The sequence below is a fragment of the Dromiciops gliroides genome, chromosome X (genome assembly GCF_019393635.1).
Source record: "Dromiciops gliroides isolate mDroGli1 chromosome X, mDroGli1.pri, whole genome shotgun sequence".
NCBI classification, from domain to species: Eukaryota; Metazoa; Chordata; class Mammalia; order Microbiotheria; family Microbiotheriidae; genus Dromiciops; species Dromiciops gliroides.
The window spans coordinates 38,396,200-38,415,866 of NC_057867.1; the positions used below are offsets into that span (position 1 = coordinate 38,396,200).

At 44.0% G+C, this 19,667-nt stretch overlaps 1 protein-coding gene across 2 annotated transcripts in view; it reads right to left on the reverse strand.

Moving 5' to 3' along the window:
• The window catches only part of TMEM255A (transmembrane protein 255A), an 88,222-nt gene that overhangs the window by 34,348 nt on the left and 34,207 nt on the right, over window positions 1-19,667 (reverse strand). For both annotated transcript variants that reach the window (XM_043973571.1, XM_043973572.1), the window contains exons 3-6: window positions 15,240-15,302; window positions 9,017-9,106; window positions 5,883-5,951; window positions 4,942-5,030 (exon numbers count right to left, since the gene is read on the reverse strand). In XM_043973571.1, coding sequence (XP_043829506.1) covers window positions 4,942-5,030; window positions 5,883-5,951; window positions 9,017-9,106; window positions 15,240-15,302 — 311 coding nt within the window. The remainder of the gene's footprint in view (window positions 1-4,941; window positions 5,031-5,882; window positions 5,952-9,016; window positions 9,107-15,239; window positions 15,303-19,667) is intronic.

A 19,667-nucleotide genomic window follows, 5' to 3' on the forward strand; every position in this document is an offset into this window, starting at 1 on the left:
AGGTATTTAATAAATGTTGACAGAATTGAATGCTTTGCTTTTGGTTACCCATTATGTAGTTGGGATAATCACCTGTATTCAGGGACTACAAATTTCTTACTAGGAGGGGAATATGGGGAGACAAGCAAGAGGGGATCTTTACTTCTCACTTTATTTGCTGTGCTGTTTGCTTAAATGTCTTTTTTTCAACTGATGCAGTGGAGAAACGAATCAGAAAGTTGGTAAGATGCTGTGAGGCCAAATGCATTAGTCATCAAGAAAACTGTGATGGTGGGGGACCTTCTGAGCAGCCGAGACATAGGGCAGAATTAGTGAGAAACAAATGTATGTATATAAGAGCAAAAGGGCAGGAAAACCCGAGAAAATAAAAAACAAAGAATGTTTACACATCTGGTCAAGAGAAAGCAAAAGGGTCAGCTACAGTGACTTTGGCACAAAGGTGAAAATAGGTGGGGATGGCAAAAAATATTGGATGGTCAGTCCCTAAGAACATCACAAAAATGAAATTGATTGTATTTTAATAGACAGGAAAGGCCTGATTATGATGTGGAAACCATTCCTCAATCAGCCATCTGTACAGAGAGAACACTGATCAAAATCAATTACATATCTAGAAGAAAGAGTAAAAATGAGAAAAAAGATACTATGCCCAATTAAAACAACTCCAATCTGACCTCTTTAGACACGTGATTAATGCTAAAATGGGATATGGATAGATACAAAGACATCAGCACGACTGCTATTATTTCATGGCAAATTCAACCCATGTAAATTGATTACCAGAACAAAGAGACCCAAAAGAGCCTAAGATCCACCCCAATCAGCAACCACTTGACTTATTTGCCAAGCAGATAGAGATATGGCAGCCAAGGGTAACATCGGTTTGGAATATAGACTCATTTATAAAATCTTATGGAAAAGAATGGGAATGGATTATAAGCATTATCACCTCATAAAAGAGAGAAAAAGCAGAAGGAATTTAAAGAAATCTTGGCCAAGAGACCCCTACAAAGCAAAGTCATTCTGGGGGTGGGAGGCATTTAAGGATAAAGCTGGATGAAAGACAACAAAGGGAAGAGATCTGCATAATATATGTATTTTATCAGATAAAGATTGGTAAAACGGGTATATTTTAAACACACTCTTTCCGTCATTAAGGAGTAAGGTCCTCCCATTTGTACTCTAACCTCACAGTCTTTTGGATGAGTCTACAGAGGAGATAGGAATGATATTGAAGGGAACAAAGATAGCAAACCACTGGACTAGAACAAGTATACCCAGAGGAGGTCTGTCTGAGGTTGGGAGGTAGTATAAACATGAGTGTAGCGAGGGATCAGTTCTCAAGGTATTTGAGGGAGGGGAAGACACTAAAAGCCTGGGGAAAACATCTCAGGCTTTATTACTACCAAAAAGAAAAAAAAGAAAAAGGTAACTGAGAGAACATAAATAATGACCAACCTACATGCTTAGTTTCCCATCTATATAAATATTTTATGAGAATCATCTTCACACACATGGACAGCATCCTTGATGAGGGCATTAGCAGGGAAAAGGCAGGTTTCTGCAAGTGATATTTCATAGTACGCCACATCTTTACCATCCCGCAATGGAAGACAGAGAAAATAAGATCCTGCTGTGCTTACTGCTTGGAGAGTATAAAAAAAGCATTGTACTTGATGGTGAAAATGTGATCTTAAAGACTGTCCTCCAACAAGGGGGCTTCTGTGGATCAAAATTATACGAGACATCATCTGAAAGATATAATGGCAGCCCCTTTGATCATAATAAAAGGAGAGGTAGAAAACAGAGATCTGTAGCTCTAGCCAAGGTGTGCCTCACTGTCATGGAGGGGATCTGGTATAACATCCAAGATAAAGGGGAATCCCCTAGAGAGAGAGAGAGTGACATGTTTGCATATGACATGTTGACTTCACCAAGCCTTAGAAGGGGGCGGAGCCTCCTGGATGATCAGATGAGAACCACAGGAAAGAGTCTGGCCAAGTGGATGAAAAAGTTGCCTATTTGTCCAGACTATGATACACAGTTTTAAGGATAATCTACTGAGCTTCATTCTGTGTGTGTGTGTGTGTGTGTGTGTGTATGGCAGGTGTGTACACACACACACAGACCACATGTAGACACAAACCTCAGATATGTATGTGAGCAGATAAAGAGTGATCCTCTATCATTTTTTCTTCAGCCTGTTTACAATTAATTGATTTTTATGCCGTAACTGCTTAATTCATAGTTCTTTGTCTCTGAACTTAGTTCACAGTTAAGCTGGCCTGCAATGGGTTAAATTTAAAAAACCCATCTAGCCTTGCCTCGAGATATTTTGCCTAACCTTGGGAAATGCATGTGAACAGAAAGGGAGTTTGGCCCTACTATCTTTTGTCCACCAGTTTATCCTTCAAGGATATCTGGTTTGCTGTCCAAAAGTCTGGGCCACTATCTCAAACCTGGACTCAAACAAAGAGCACATCTTAGTCTCATGAGAGAAGAGGATGGGGGTCATTGTTAGCCCCCATTACCAAATTTCCAACCAATCATGTTGTTCCTTGTGCAACCAATCATGTTGCTCTTAATTCTATGATGTCATCTCCCCCATTTTGTTCTTTGTTCTGAACTCCCCAAAACCTATAGAAGGGGAACTGTCCTTTTGCTTGGGGTCTTTGACATTCACAGAGGTGATCCATTGACCCATTTGTTGACAGGTAGCATGCCCCTGCTAACAAATGTTATCTTGCGTGGAGATCTGCCTCAGTTTACCCTTTGGTTGAAATTTAATTGTGAAAATGTTTTTGTATATATGTATGTATACACACACACACACACACACACACACAAATACACCTTCGGGTAGACACGGCAAATGGACAATAAACTGGGCCCTCAGTTTAATAGGAAGAAGAGAGCTAATAGGATTGCCTTTGGAAGAGTGTGCTTAATTTTAAGCATTCCAAATGTCTCCCAGAAACCAAGGCCCATCTTTTTAATACCAATTTCTTTCAGTGTTGTTGTAGTGTATGGCTGTGGGACATGGAACCCTACTGTTTTTCATTCATTTATTTATTTATTTGTTTGTTTGTTTATTTATTCATTCATTCATTCATTCATTTATCTATCTATCTATCTATCTATCTATCTATCTATCTATCTATCTATCTATCTATCTATCTATCTATCTATCTATCTATCTATTTGTGAGGCAATTGGGGTTAAGTGACTTGCCCAGAGTCACCCAGCTAGTATTAAGTGTCTGAGGCCAGATTTGAACTCAGGTTCTCCTGACTCCAGGGCCAGTGCTCTATCCACTGTGCCACCTAGCTGTCCTGAACCCTACTGTCTTGAAAGAACTGAAAATGAGCATTTTCCTAAGGGCAGTGACATGCCAAGGCATATAGTGAATATTCGATGATAAGAGGAGGAATAATGAAGAAGTAGAAGGAACAGTTACTAAAGAAATATTTGAGTGAAAAGAAGATGCTAATTGATTGATGTTGGTATGCTCCTTTTTTTTCAAGAGAAAGCAAGGAGGGCTCCCAGAACTCTGGGAGCATCCCATGTGGACTTATGGGAGGACAGGGACAAGAATCTCACAGTCTGGGCTGGCATGGATGAGTACTCTGCTTTGCTGGAGGGAATCCCCATATCAATGAGATCATGGGTGCAACTCAAGTATTTCAGAAATCGTGAAGCAGATTTATGGCCAACGCCCAGCTGACTATGTTCAGAAAGGACAGGGAGTGTATAAGTACTGGAAAGACCAGGAATCCCTAAGCTTCATCTCCAAACTAATGAAAGAGACTGTTTATAAGAAAGTAGGGGCACTGACTGGTAAGTGTTCTACCCTCCTGCTTCCAGACTGAAGTGGGAGAGAGGGGCTAATGGATAACACAGAACAGAGCCCAAAGTTTGGAAGAGCAACTCTGGAAGGAAAGGGGCAAGAGCTAATCCAGAGATCCAAGGACTCCCTGAATAACTGCAAGAAGAATACTGGAGATGAAATAACAGGAAGATTAATAACAGAGATTAAACTGTACCATTTCAAGGTCCATACGTGGCCTCTGCTGGAACAATCTGCAGCCCATGCTCATGATTTCAGACTCAGTTCAAGCAGTGCCTTTTATGGGAAGCCCTTCCTGATCCCCACCTCACCCCCAACTGCCTCCTTCCCTCCCTCCCTATATGGTATTTAATTATTCTTGTATTTAATGACTTCTGATTTATTCTAGATACACTTAGATGTGTACTTGTGTCTCACCCATTAAAATGTAAGCTCCGTGAGACTAGGAAGGGTTTCATTTTTTGTCTTGATCTCATCAGCACCCAGGACATTGGTCGTACACAGCATGTGCTTAATAAATGCTTGTTGATTGTGAGATGCCCCCTCTGGCTTTCCATAAACAGTTTGGCATTATGAGTGCACACAGCCTGACGCATTTCACCTATGTGTTCTAATCTATATCCCCACCTAGTCAGCAAACCATTGGTGGGTTGGGCCCAAATTCGAGGGTAAATTTAAGCTTGATGTCAGGGAAAGCTTCCTAATAATTGAAGGTATCCTCAGGTGCAATGGGTTGACCCAATAGGTGGCGGGCTCTCTCTCTCTATGGTGCTTTCCAAATAGAGGCTGCATTACCACTTGTCGGGGATATTTCACTGGAGATTTCTGCCATGGGTGGGTTGGCTACATGGCCTGTGTGGTCCCTTCCAATTCTCCAATCTGGTGATTTTATGCCTGGCACAGAATTGGTGCTTATGAGATTATCAAATGCTCAGGGACCGACTGATTTTGTGACCACATCCTTGAGTTCTTTGATGTCTGCCCCCATCACAGTGCCTAGCACAGGGCTGGATGAATGGGGGTGGAGATTCCTCCCTTCCAGGGATAACCCACTTCTACTCCCTTCCCAGCCCTGCCCCAGGCTCCTTCCTTACTTGCCACAGTTGTAGAGATCACAGCAGAAGCAGGTGTTGCCCCGAATCCTGGATTTGCAATAGCCCTGGTTTGCTCGGAGGCAGTTCACCTGGAGGGGAATATGGGGAGTTTAGGCAAGGCAGGAGGGGAGGACGGAGCCTGGGACTGGAAGGAGTGTTAATGAAGATGGCGGCCATTGGTAGGAATTTCTTGCAAGCAAACAACCCAGAAATGAGAAGTGTGGGGCTAGGCAGGAAGTTGTGACCAGAGCTGGAAGAGGCTGGTGGCTGGATGGTTGGGTTTATGTCCATTCTCAAACTGGAGGGAGGATCTGAATTAGCAGGGGAAATGGGAACTGCAAGGCTTCCTGGCATCCTCCCTGAGAAGTCTGAAGAGCAACTCGTGCATCCCTTCCCCCCACCACATCCCCCATGCGTGGAGAGAAGGAGACAGAGAAAAGGAGACGGTCTGAGATAACAACACTCAAAAAGAGCAGGACAAGGAAGATGATGGAGTTCCAAGGAAGCCAATCAACCCTGCATGCCATGCCACCAGGACCTCCAGTATACGTTACTCTGCCAGCATGCGGATGCTGTCTTTCATGAACCAAGATGGCGACACTGGACAACCATCCTAGGCGATGCCCTCGGAGATGGGTTTCCAGGGCTAAGGAAATGTCTTGGCCCTGAGCCATGCACACTCTCACCTCATCTCTCTTGTGGCCAGGATCACATACCTGGGAAGTAACTGGGGCCAAGGGGAACAGCCTGGCTCTGGAACAGGGTGAAGCTAGGTGGGCCACATGGGGACAGAAAGCCTGGCCATGGCTCCTTAGCCCACTGACAGCTAGCTGTAGATTCTCCCCAAAAGATCAGCTCTAGTCCTGTGAGAAGGAAGGGGTTGGGGGGGCGGGGCAGGGGTGGGGGGAAAATGGCCTCTCTGGGAAGCCACCTGCTCTTACCTCCTCAGCCTCCTTCTGGGATGTCTTAGAGTAGTAGTGACAGCGGTTCGCGTAAAGAGGTTTGAGATCCTGAGAAAAACAGAATGAAGGTAAAGGTGTTAGATGTTTGGGAAGCAAACAAGGTAACTTTGTTTAGCAATAAGGAGGCTGCGCACATACACACACACACACACACACACACACACACACACACACACACCACTGGGTGGAACAAGAAGAGGGGGGCAAAATGATAAGCTTGTTATTTCCAGGAAGCAGCAAGTTTCCTATAGAGGCAAAATGTCCCTGACACTTGAGGGAACCCCAGATGTAACAACAATAGCTAGCACTTTTTACATGTCATCTCACAAAAACCCTTGGTTGTTACATCTAAGTAAAAAATCAGCCAAGAGAAAAGGCAAAATCCAGATTGTCAGGCCAGGGTAGGAAATAGTTGACTTGCGGTCCTTTAGGGCCCCTGAGAGTGATTTCCAGTGACAAGGCTACAAAAGCAGTCCTGGTAGAAGTCACTCGCTGGCTCCCTAGGACAAATCAGGCTCCTACTAACAGCTTCTCCTATGCTAGCTTTTCCTTCTTTCAGAGGAGCACTCTTTTTTTTTTTTTTTTAGTGAGGCAATTGGGGTTAAGTGACTTGCCCAGGGTCACACAGCTAGTAAGTGTCAAGTGTCTGAGGCCAGATTTGAACTCAGGTCCTCCTGAATCTAGGGTTGGTGCTCTATCCACTGCGCCACCTAGCTGCCCCTCACAGGAGCACTCTTGACATGAGTGGCTCCATCTTGAATTTGTCATACTCTAAGCCCATAGGTATGTGACCAGCTTGGTGGGGTAAATCTGCTGTTGGTACCGATCAGGCTGGCTCAGTCTGATTGATGGCCAGTCATTTAGCATCAACATTTGATAGTCATCTCCAAGGTATAAAGGTGGGAGTGGGGGTGTGTGGCCAATGGATTAAAAAAGAGAGGACAACAAAGAGCTGAAATGGCTAACTATTGGGCTAAAGTTGGACGGTGACCAGTGGAGGGATTAAAAATGTTGATGTGGGGGGCAGCTAGATGGCGCAGTGGATAGAGCACCGGCCCTGGAGTCAGAAGTACCTGAGTTCAAATCCGGCCTCAGACACTTAACACTTACTAGCTGTGTGACCCTAGGCAAGTCACTTAACCCCAATTGCCTCACTAAAAAAAAAATGTTGATGTGGGTGAATAGGCTTGGGGAGGTGGTGAAGCAATTGGGGGAGATGGAATGGTAGGAGGGTAGGGTCAGTTAAGGGGAAGAGTTTCTAATCAAGGAAGTGGAAGCCTTGTGGGTAATGGCTATATCTAGTGTATGACTCTCTCAATGTGTGGATGAAGTGGACTGAAGGAGTGGCTCATGGGATTTAAGGGGCTGGGGAGGAGAAGAAGATGGTGAACAAGGTGCTGGACTCCTTGAGAAAGGAGGAAGAATGACCACTATAGGAACCGTAATTTTGATTGAAATAAGAATTTTGATTTGAGTAAACTTCAAAAGATGAAAGTTTGCTGAGTGAAGGAGGCAAAGGGGTTGACTTTGGAAGAAAGGATGGAGCTCAAGGAGTCTTCGAATTATTCCAGGACCAGTGTGAATGGGCATGTGTGCTGCAGTCAGCTCAAACTGGAGCTGATTGTTCAATTTTCACTGTGAACATTTACACCTCAGAAATTGGTAATTGCTACAAATTGCCTGATAATTGCCTGATTTATTGCATTGTTGATTTCTAGACTTAAGAAAGTGTCTGGAGAAAATGTTAATAATGCAAATTAAACTTAAAAGTGTAGCATGCACAATTTGGGGGGGGGAGTGCCAGTTGTTAAACATTTCCCAGCACACCCCAGGGTGTGAGAAAAGGCATAGCCAGCACTGGAGAGGAAAGCCAAGGATTAGGTGTCATAGCAGAGCCAGGTCTTGGTGAGGGCTAAGAGATGAAATGAGAGTAAGGGGAAGAGTTTAAAGGTGAAAGGCAGGTAAGCAGGGTTAGATTAGGACACAGATGGAGTCAGGTTAAGGGGGATAAAAATGAGAGAACATGAGGAGGGGGCAGGGGACAATTTTTTCCTCAATGGCTACTGATGAGTTATTGCAGGAATAGGAAACAGGAGAAACCAAAGGGAAATAGTGGGTGGGAGAGAGAGAGAGAAAGAGAGAGAGAGAGAGAGAGAGAGAGAGAGAGAGAGAGAGAGAGAGAGAGACAGACAGACAGACAGACAGACAGACACAGAGACACAGAGAGACAGAGAGACAGAAAGAAGAGACAGAGACAGACAGACACAGAGACAGACACACAGAGAGAAAGAGAGACAGAGACAGACAGAGAGAGAGACAGAGACAGACAAAGAGACAGAGACAGAGAGACAGAGAGAGAGACAGAGACACAGAGAGAGACAGAGACAGAGAGAAGAGACAGAGACAGACAGAGAGACAGACACACAGAGAGAAACAGAGAGAGACAGAGAGACAGAGACAGAGAGAGAAAGAGAGAGAGAGAGAGAGAAGAGAGAGAGAGAGAGAGAGAGAGAGAGAGAGAGAGAGAGAGAGAGAGAGAGAGAGAGGGAGGGAGGGAGAGGGAGGGGAGAGAAAGAAGCCAGCTCACAGTCCAGGGGTGTTGTGGAGAGAACTTAGGTTCAAGCTAGTTTCTGAAAACCACAAAACACTTTTTTAGTGCTGGTAGAAATGACTACTTGGGTTTGGTTTGGGGTTCAGCTTGCTCTGGGTTTTGGTCTCTGGGGTAATCTAGAAAGGTGTTAGGGGCTTTTTGCAGGCAAGTGTTCTGCTAGGACACCTGGGCCTCCCCAGAAGAAAACAAAATGTGGCCAGCTGTGACTTCCTCTCCTTGCCCCCTCGCCTGGGCCCCACTCTGACATGGGATTCGGGGAGAGAAATGCCCCTACCAGCCCAGATGCTCATTGAGCCTACTTCTCTTAGCGCTCTTGCCAAGGTCCACGCCAGGCCATTACCCCCATGCTTAGCTGTACCCTGGTTTCCTACATTTTTAAGCTCTCTCTGAGTACTCAACTTGATCTTCTCTTTCTGATGGGTTCCCTAAGCCCCTTGGCCCAGCACGGTGCACAATGCAAGCATTCATTACCCAGTTGCAGCTCTCAGCTTAATATACTCACGATGTGGCGGGCCGCAAATACTCCATCCACGATAGCACAACAGAAAGCAGCAATCACACCAAAACTGATGAAGACGATGGAGGCCACCAACTGCAAAGAGGGCAGGGAAGAAAAGAAGAGGATGACAGACAAAACAGACGAGGTATTTGTTAACCAATCACTGTAGCTTCTGGAGAATGGGAACTCCCTCTGAACTATAAAGTGTAATTCCAGTCTTATGAAGGCATGATTTAAAAAAAATGATACAGAGGCAAGGAGAGGGAGCAGGGTGGAGAGAGGACTTATTTCTGTCTTTGACTTCCTTGGGGTATATACCTAGTACTGTGTCCTCTGGGTTACAAGGGATGCATAATTTGGTGCCTTTTGTAGTCCAATGCCAAATGGTTTTCCAGAGTGGTTGGATAAATTCATAGGTCCACCAACAATGCATGAGCATGCCTGTCTTCTTGTTGCCTCTCCACTATTTCTCATTTTTGGCTTTGCCAATCTGACAGGTACGAGATGAAATCTGAGATTCCTTTATCTTACCATAACCTTCTACGTCTCCATCTTTTCCTGTCTTTACAACCCTTAACCCTGTTCTTCATTCTCTCTGAGACATCCAGTCCTCCACAACCCCCTCAGTTCTTTCCCAGGCCATCACCCCTACATAAGCTGCTCTCTCCTGCTTTCCCTATCTCTATCATTTGATGAGTCATATCAACTCTACAATATCCTCTACACTCACTCTCTTTCCCCCTTTTCCTATGTACAATCGTGCTTTGCCAAATCCTAGGTGGCTAGGCAGCAGTGGATAGAGTGCCAGGTCTGGAGTCAGGAAGCCAGCCTCAGACACTTACTAGCTGTGTGACCTTGGGCAAGTCACTGAACCCCAGTTGCCTCAGTTTATTCATCTGTTGTTTGCAAACCACTCCAGAATCTTTGCCAAGAAAACCCCAAAAGGGGTCACAAAGAATTGGATACAACTGAATAAAAACAGTCTTGGATTACTGCTATCATCCTTTTCCTTTAGTCCTGTTCACATGCAGCTGGATGGCGTTGGAGACGGTCACAAAACCCTGGTGACTAGGTCCACTCCAAATTTAAGTTACCTTATCTTTTTTTTTTTTTTTGTGGGGCAAGGGGGGTTAAGTGACTTGCCCAGGGCCACACAGCTAGTAAGTGTCAAGTGTCTGAGGCCGGATTTGAACTCAGGTACTCCTGAATCCAGGGCCGGTGCTTTATCTACTGCGCCACCTAGCCGCCCCCTAAGTTACCTAATCTTAACTGGGCTTTCACCACATCAAGGCAATTCTTCTATACTTCCCTACTCAATTTGCTCTTTCACTCACCACAGTGGCTATTCCAAACCTTTTCATCCCTCTTCAAGCCTTTCATGGGACCTCTCTCCCCATCCTCTCAGCTAAAGACCTTTCTTCATACTTTACTGAGCCTCTTCTTACCTCTTCCTTATCACATATCACCCAGAATTCTTCCCCCACCATCTCCTCTTTTATTCCCATCTCACTTGAAGAGATAGACCTTCTCTTTGCCAAGGCCATCTTCTTTGCATGCATCCTTGATCCTATCTCATCACATCCAATTGTAAAGGATTAATTGTTATTTGAGGTTTTTATGCCTCCACGTGCACTGGCCTGGGGCTCCGCAAACTGCAGGGTGCTCCACCCACTGGTTGTAGCCGTTGCCATGGTGCTGGCACATCACGTCATCACCACTGCTGATGCCTACGTGGGCCTGGCAAAATTATGATTGGAAGCCTAGTGAGGGCAGTCATGTGACTGTCAGAGCGGCCATCCCATTGGCTGGGGCTGTGTGGGGTTTTTCTGGGATTTGGGGGAGGAGAATTGGGCATTCTAGTGGGACGCTGGAATGACAGGAGGTCTGCTGTGTATTCTCAGCTGATTCCTGGGTAGTGGTATCTTTTTTTTTTTCTGGTGTCTAACCTCAAGGAGGTTATATTTTATTTGTTTGGTTTTTGTGTGTGTGTGTGTGTGTGTGTGTGTGTGTGTGTGAGGCAATTGGGGTTAAGTGACTTGCCCAGGGTCACACAGCTAGTAAGTGTTAAGTGTCTGAGACCGGATTTGAACTCAGGTCCTTCTGAATCCAGGGCCAGTGTTCTATCCACTGCGCCACCTAGCTTCCCGGGTGGTATCTTTTAAGGTTGTATAATTTCCCTTTTCCCATTTTATTTCCTTTCCCTTGATCCTACTGATCCTGTGTGTGTGTGTGTGTGTGTGTGTGTGTTTAAGTTCGTTCTTGTTAAAATAAATCCTGTTCTATTTTGAGGGAGGCTGCCGGTCTCCTTCCTTGCCCCAATATTGCAGCGAGCCGCTTAGCTAGCACTCCCCAATTAAAAATTGGTCCCCACACAATCTTCTCCAGTAGACTACTCCCCTCTATGACCCCCACTATCTCTATAATGTTCAATCTCTCCCTACCGACTGATTGACTGCTTCCGCACTTTAATTTTCATTTTGCGTATGGATCAGAGCAATCTATATGGTTGTTGATAGTTTGCATTCCTTACCTACTGGCTCCTTTCTTGCTGCCTAGAAAAATGCCCATGGCTGCCCCATTTTTATGAAACCCTCACTTTTATCCTATCATCTTCTCTCTCCTCCCCTTCTGAACTAAACTTGAGATATTACCTTTAGCTCCAATTGTCTTCTAAACTTCACTATTACTGGTGGAGGATGGTGGTCACCAAGGCTTACAACCGAGGAGGCATCATCCTTGATTATTCACTCTCTCTCACCCCCACCCCAAGATCCAAGCTGTAACCAAGGTCTGTTGACTTCAGCTTTGCAACATCTCTTGAATATGCCCTTGTCAATCCATCCTCCACTCAGCTGTCAAAGTGATCTTTTGTTTTTTGTTTGTTTTTGCAGGACAATAAGGGTTAAGTGACTTGCCCAGGGTCACACAGCTGATAAGTGTCAAGTGTCTGAGGCTGGATTTGAACTCAGGTCCTCCTGAATCCAAGGCCAGTGCATTATCCACTGCTCCACCTAGCTGCCCAAAAGTGATCTTGCTAAAGCACAAGTCTGGCCGTGTTACCCCCTCCCTAACACACGTTCAATAACATCAATTCCCTATTATCTCTAGGATCAAATGTAAAATCCTTTCTGGCACCTACCTTGTTCCTCACAGCCACACTCCATCTCCCATCTCTGTGTCTTTTCACATGGCTGGAATGTTCTCCTTCCACCTCCCAGTTTCCGTGGCTTCCTTTTGTAAGAGGCCTTTCCTGTTACGCTGCACTTCCTGCCCCCCAACCCACTTTACTCTGGTACTTCTCATTTTTACGGTATATCTCTTGGCTGTACATAGTTGTTTGCATGTTGTCTCCTTGTTAGAATGTAAGTTCCTTGAGAAACTGTTTTTGCCTTTCTTTGCATACTGTTTCTTAGCACAATGCCTGGCACAAAGTAAGCCCTTACTAAACACTTGTTGATTGATTGATTGCTTCCTACCTTTAATTTTCATTTTGCTTATGAACCAGAGCGATCTTTCATATGGTTATTGATAGTTTGCATTTCCTCTTTTGAAAACTACCTGTTCATATCCTTTGATCATTTACCCACTTTTGTTCTTATATATTTGCAGCAATTCCCTACATATCTTGGATATCAGACTCTTCTCAGAGTTATTTTCCATGAAGTCTTAGTTTCTTTCTTTTTTATTATTAATTTTATTTTTGTTTTGTTTTATTTTTTTTTCTTAGTTTCTTTCAAGGTTCAGTTCAGGTGCCACTTCCTTTGGAAAGCCTTTTCTTATAAACCTAGTCTTTAGCGCTGTCTCCCTCTTCAAATAATTTATATTTAGTCATCTGTCAAGGAGGTATGCTAGTCCCCTAACAGAATGTAAAGTCCTTGTAGGCAGAGATTTGGGTGAGTTTGTTTAGTCTTTATATCCCCAGAGTTTAAAAAGTGTTGTCCACAAAGTAAGCACTTAATACACCTTTGTTAAGCTGAATATATAACTAGTTGCTCTTGGCCAAATACTCTGGAGAACTTTCACTTTCTCAGAACCTCCTTACTTAAACCTTTGGGTTAGAAACTTCTGTGCCCCATGCAATTGCTAATCTTGTCTCTAGTATCTAAGACATCAGAGATGGAAAATTAAATGAGCCTGCTAGGAACTCCACCCTTTTCTATAAAATATCTGGCTCTTGTTCAGCTGGCTTGAGGAGCCAGAACCCAGGTGTGCCTGCACTGAGCCTGGAAGAATGACAAGAGCCTGGTAACCTCAGCACCAAACCAAATGGGGCTTTGTCTCTTGGTGGATCATTAACTTCCCACCTCCTCCCGCTGAGGCCCAGACAGATAATCTCACCTAAGATCTAGATCCCTCTGCTGGCTGGATCACCTACCAATGTATCTTACTCCCCTGGAGATCTCATTGAGGAATCACAGAGTTGTAAACTGGAAGATACATCAGGAGCCATCTAGTCCAATCCATAGCCCAAAATAATGATGATAATGACCGGCATTTATATAATGCTTTAAGTTTATACATATTAGCTCATTTGATCCTCACTGCATCTTTGTGAAGTAGGTGGCATTATTATTCTCATTTTACCTATGGGGAAAGTGAGGCAGTCAAAGGTTAAGTGACCTGCCCAGGGTCACAGAGCTAAATGTCTGAAGTTGGATTTGAACTCCGGACTTCCTGACTCCAGGCCCAGCATTCTACCACTTCACAACCCAGCTGCCCCATGCCACAGTGGCATATCAAGCCTGGAGTTCCCTAAAAGTCCTCAAATATTTTTCACATCGACTGTAGTCTAGCCAGACCTGCACCATCTTGTACTTGTGAAATTGTTTTTTCAAATCCAAGTGTAAGATTTTACATATATTCCTACAATACTTCATCTCATTAAATTTTCCCCAATGTTCTAGCATGCCAAGAACTTCTTGAATCCCAATGCTACCAATCCAACATGAAGTCTGTTATTCCTACCTTCATGTCATCTGCAGACTTGAAAAGTATGCTACCTGGGTTTATGCAAGTTGTGAAAAAGCGTGGGGAAAAACCACACTGAGAGAAGTGTTCACACACTCCCATCTAACACACCTTTCTATCATACTCCACCCAAAAACATATAGCTCATTCTGTTGATGGAAAGTGTCAATAGTAAGAAATGGCTTCCTTATATTCTTTTGTTTTGTTTTGTTTTTGTGAGGCAATTGGGGTTAAGTGACTTGCCCAGGGTCACACAGCTACTAAGTGTTAAGTGTCTGAGGCCACATTTGAACTCAGGTCCTCCTGAATTCAGGGCCGGTGCTCTATCCACTGCAGCGCCACCTAGCTGCCCCTGCTTCCTTATATTCTGAGCTGAAATCTGCCTCCCTCCCTATATCTCCACTTTCTTCCCCCATTGTTTCTGGGCTCTGCCCTCTAGGGCCACACAGAACAAATGTCTAAGCCCTCTTTCCCCAGGATAGCTCTTCAAATATTTAAAGACAGCCATTGTGTCCTCCCCAAGGCTTCTCTTCCCTGGTCCCTTCAGTTGATTCTGACATGCCTGTTTGGAGTCACCTCCCAATCTCAGTCACTCTATTCTGGATGAGCTCTAGTTTTCATTATCCTTTGGAAAATGTGACCTTCAGTCACCAAGATCTGAGTTCAAATCCAGCCTCAGACACTTATTAGCTGTGTGACCCCGGGCAAGTCACTTAACCTCTGTTTGCCTTAATTCACAGGAAAAGGAAATGATAAACCACTGTAATATCTTTGCCAAGAAAATCCCATATTGATGTGATATTGCCCATGGGGTTACAAAGAGTCAGACAGGACTCAACGACTGAACAATAACAACAATAGAAAGAAGTCTGGACTTGGAATCTTGAGACCTAGGTTCAAATCCTGCCTCTAATGCTTATTGGTTATATTACCCTAGGCAAGCCATTTCTTCTTTCTGAGCCTCAGTTTCCCCATGTATAAAATGGTAACAATTGCATACAACTCACAGAGTGGTAAAGAAAGTACTTTATGAACCCTTAAGCTCTAGAGAAATGAGTGTTATGTGGCCTAGTCCTCCTATCAACTCAGTGTGTTTCCATTAAAGTTTTCACAAAATGCATTTCTGTTTCACGGAGCCCTGGATTTATTTCTACGTTGGATATGAATTATCTTTGCATCAAGCCTATGTCATAACCATACATCAATGAAAGATATAAAAGCCTTCTTTGGCTCTTAATGCCATTGCTAACAAACTTACCATTTGCCTTTTATTTTCAATTAAGTTTGAGCCGATGATTCCGAGAAATGATCCAAATCCAAGCTGAAAAAACAAGATAACATCGCTTTAGAAAAAAAAAACACTCAGTGAATGTCACAGTTAATTACCTAAGTTGCCACTAGCTTCCAGGGGGAAATGCCCACCAGTGACCAGCAAGAAAGCAAATTGTATCTGGGTTCTGGAACCTAATGGTTTCTATATCGAACCAATGATGGCTTTGGTCTCCATTAGGGGTCATTGATATATCAAAATAGAAATGGTTAAGTAAATAAATTATGCTTGTGTTTACTCTTTTGTCATTAAGGCTAACTGCTGGGTAGGGATTTTTTTAAAGTACCCTTTTGATGTACTGAGCATTAAGGAAAGGAGTCAAATAAACAGATCATTAGAGTAAGAATGCAGTGTCAACCCCCCTCCCCCCAATTTGTTGACCCCTCCCCCCAAGGTTTATAAGGTAGTTAAGAATGTATGGTAAAACCAGATGGGGTTCATATACATACACTTACATAAAGGAAACCCAATAGAAGGATACTTCCACAGCCTAACATTTGACAAATATGCTTTGGGGGGACAAATCATACCCCCAAACCGAAGCAAAATGACTACGTGTAATGGACTCATATTAATTCTGTATAAACTTCTCTGAGTCTTTGTTGTCCCTCCCAATGATCCTAAACTCCTGGTGGTAGAGATGATATTTGTTTATGCAGCACCCAGCAGAGGGCCTGTCACATAGTAGGTGTTTAATAAATACCTGCTGATTCACTTATTGACTGAAGGGTTGTCATCAGTGAAAGCCTGAATAAATAAGTCTTCAAGGAGAGGCCTATATGAGGCAGGCTGGACCAACCATAGACCAAGCAAGGTGCTACTTGCCTCTAAAAGTCCAAAGTTCTCCCAAAGTAAACAAATTCAGAGAAATGTTGAGTGGGCAATAGCTGGACAAGGGAGGGGTGTTTGGTGACAAACACAAGAAGGGTGGTGGGGGGCACAGAGACAGAAGAGAAATTCTTTGGAACCAAATATCCCAGAAATCTTGAGGGAGAATCAGAAAACTCTAAATTCTAGAAGGGATCTCAGAAGTTTGCCCTGAGCCTGAGCAGGAATTATCTTCCATGATATACTAGATAAGTGGTTCAGCCTGTGCTCTCAGGGGCCAAGAAGAACATGTCTGAGGTCTCTTCCATTGAAATATCTGATGGTGTCTCCCTGCTAAGTCTTCTCTTTTCTACGCTAAGCATCTCCAATTCTTTCAAGCAAACCTCATATCCTATCTTCTCCATTATTTCTCCCCATTCCCATCAATCTCTTCTAGGCCTCTTCCTGCTTGTCTTTCCTCAAAGATGGTACCAAGAACTAGACGTGGTACTGCAGGTGTGGCCTAGCCAGGGCTGACCAGAGGACAACTATTACCTTCATCATTCTGACCACTAGGCCTCTCCAAATGCGGCCCCAGATCATGTTAGACGTTAGGGGAGTTGCCTCCATCGGCTCATTCGGTGCTCCAAGAAGAGCCATTGCCTAATCCCTCCTCCCCTATCCTATGCTTAGGAAACTGATTTTTCAACCAAGTACAGAAATGTACATTTTTCCTGTTGCATTTTACCTTGTTCTTTCAGGCGCAGGTTCTAACATACACTATCTTTTGAGATACAGACTTTTCATCTAGCGTATAACCATCCTTATGAGTACTGTGTCATTCACAAGCTTGACAAGCACACCATCTATACTGTCAGCCAAATCACTCACTGATCAAAGTGCTGAACAGCACAAGGTGGAGGACAGATTCCTGAGATACTCCACTTAGAGACATCATTGTAAGCTGATGAGGATTCCCTAATAACTTTTCTTAGGGTCCCTTCATTCAAGCAGTTCCAAAGTCACCTCCTCTCACGTAGCTCTCATTTCTCCATCCTGTCCACAGGATTGCCTGAGAGACTAAGTGTATTATGTCTCGGGTATTTCCCTGCCCTACTAGCCTCTTCACCCTGTCCATAAAAGGAAGTGAAATTACTCGGGCATGACTCTGCCTCGATGAAACCATGTTCACTTTTGTTGATTAGTGTTTCCCTATTCTTTTACTTTAAGATACCACCCTCATCCCCCCCCTTTTTTGGAGGTGAGACAATTGGGGTTAAGTGACTTGCCCAGGGTCACACAGCTAGTAAGTGTCAAGTGTCTGAGGTCGGATTTGAACTCAGATCCTCCTGACTCCAGGGCCGGTGCTCTATCCACTGCACCACCTAGCTATGCAGTCCCAGTTTTAAGAAAGGGATGAGGAGGGGCAGCTTCATTGATCAGAACCAGATCCAAGAGAACAGTTCCCTTTTGTGGCTTTTTCTACTTTTTGAAGGCTACAATGATTACTAATCAAGTCGTAAATTTATGAGCTACCCTGCTTTTGACAGAGAGAGAATGTAAGGAACCACTTCTTCCAGTGGGAGTCCAGCACCTGCCCTATGGGAAGAATCTCATAATACATTGCTCCAGATATTCAGAGGTCCTTCCTCTCTCCTTCCTTCTCTGTGTCATATTCTACCATGGGACAGCTAGGTGGCACAGTGGATAGAGCACTGGCTCTAGAGTCAGGAGGATCTGAGTTCAAATCTCTCCTCAGACACTTACTAGCTGTGTGACCCTGGGCAAGTCATTTAAACGCCAATTGCCTTAAACATCCGGGGCCATCTCCAATCGTCCTGATGTATTTCTTGCCTCTGGACCCAGATGGCTCTGGGGGAGAGATTGAGGTTGCTGACCTTGCACAGTCCTCCCTCACTTAAATCCAATTCAGTGCAAGTCATGACAGCACCCTGATGTTATGGTCCTCTTTTTTTTGTGGGGCAGTGAGGGTTAAATGACTTGCCCAGGGTCACACAGCTAGTAAGCGTCAAGTGTCTGAGGCCGGATTTGAACTCAGGTACTCCTGAATCCAGGGTTGGTACTTTATCCACTGCGCCACCTAGCTGCCCCTGTCATGGTCCTCTTTGACAATGAAGGCTAAACAACAACCATGCTCCGACCTCCAGAGACAGGGGAGAATTGTAGCTCTTTATACAGTTTTTCCATTTTGTTTCCTCCTTGAAGCACATCCATTTTCTTGAGGAATCTATCATTCTCTCTGATAACCGGGAGAGTAAAACTGTCTTCCTCTAGCTTTCACTTTCTCGTCTAGAATGGGAACCAATTTGTATTTTGAACACTTTGGGGTGTTTCTTGCCACTGGCCAAAATACAAACAGTGCCCAGTCTCTGCAGGTCACAGCAAAATTTCCCTTGTCCCTTTCTATTTGCTTAGCGAGTCCCCCATCTTTGTCTTGTTGTATTAGCTTCCTGGGCTAACCCTCATGGCTAAATACTATGGTAACTGCCTGCTGTAAGTCGGCACGAGACTTGAGATATCAATATTTAATATAGTATTTTATTATTTTCCAGTTACATGTAGAGACAGTTTGCAACGTTTGTTTCTATAAGATTTCTAGTTTCAAATCTTTCTCCCTCCCTCCCCCCTCCCCAAGAGAGCAAGCAATCTGATATAGGTTATATATGTACAATCACATTAAACATATTTCTGCATTAGTCATGATGTGAAAGAAGAATCAGAGCAAAAGGGAAAACCATCAAAAAAGAAAAAAAATAGAAATAGTATGGTGCAATCTGCATCTAGATTCCACAGTTCTTTTTTCTGGATTTGGAGAGCATTTTCTTTTTGTTTTGTTTTTGCTTTGTTTGTTTGTTTGGGCTTTTTTGCGGGGCAATGAGGGTTAAGCGACTTGCCCAAGGTCACACAGCTAATAAGTGTCAAGTGTCTGAGGCCGGATCTGAACTCAAGTCCTCCTGAATCCAGGGCCAGTGATTTATCCACTTCGCCCCCTAACTGCCCCCTGGAGAGCATTTTCCATCATGAGTCCTTTGAAACTATCTTGGACCATTGTGTTGCTGAGAAGAGTTAAGTCTATCACAGTTGATCAACACACAATGTTGTCGATACTGTGTACAATGTTCTCCTGGTTCTGCTCATTAAGATAGCAATATAATGAAATCCACCCATGTCCTTTCACCCAGCTGCTGGGTCCTTTGTTGAACACCGTGCTCTCTGACCCCACTCAGAGATGGAGCCTTAATTGATTTAGCAAATGGAAGCAACCAAGACAAGGTGAAATCAAATTATCTAAGAGGATCTACAGAACCTGTTTCACCTGGCTGCTGCTTTCCCCAACACTTCATTTACATCTAGGCTCCCTGGCCCCATGTGAGAGCCAAGGCTTGATTTATTTAGCAGCCAGAAGCACATAATGGTACAAGGAAGGACACAGGATGAAATACAATCATCGAATGAAATCTACCAATCGTGTTCACCTTCCCACTACTTTCCAGAAGCTCCCTGAGGTTTCTAAGAGGAGTTAGCCCT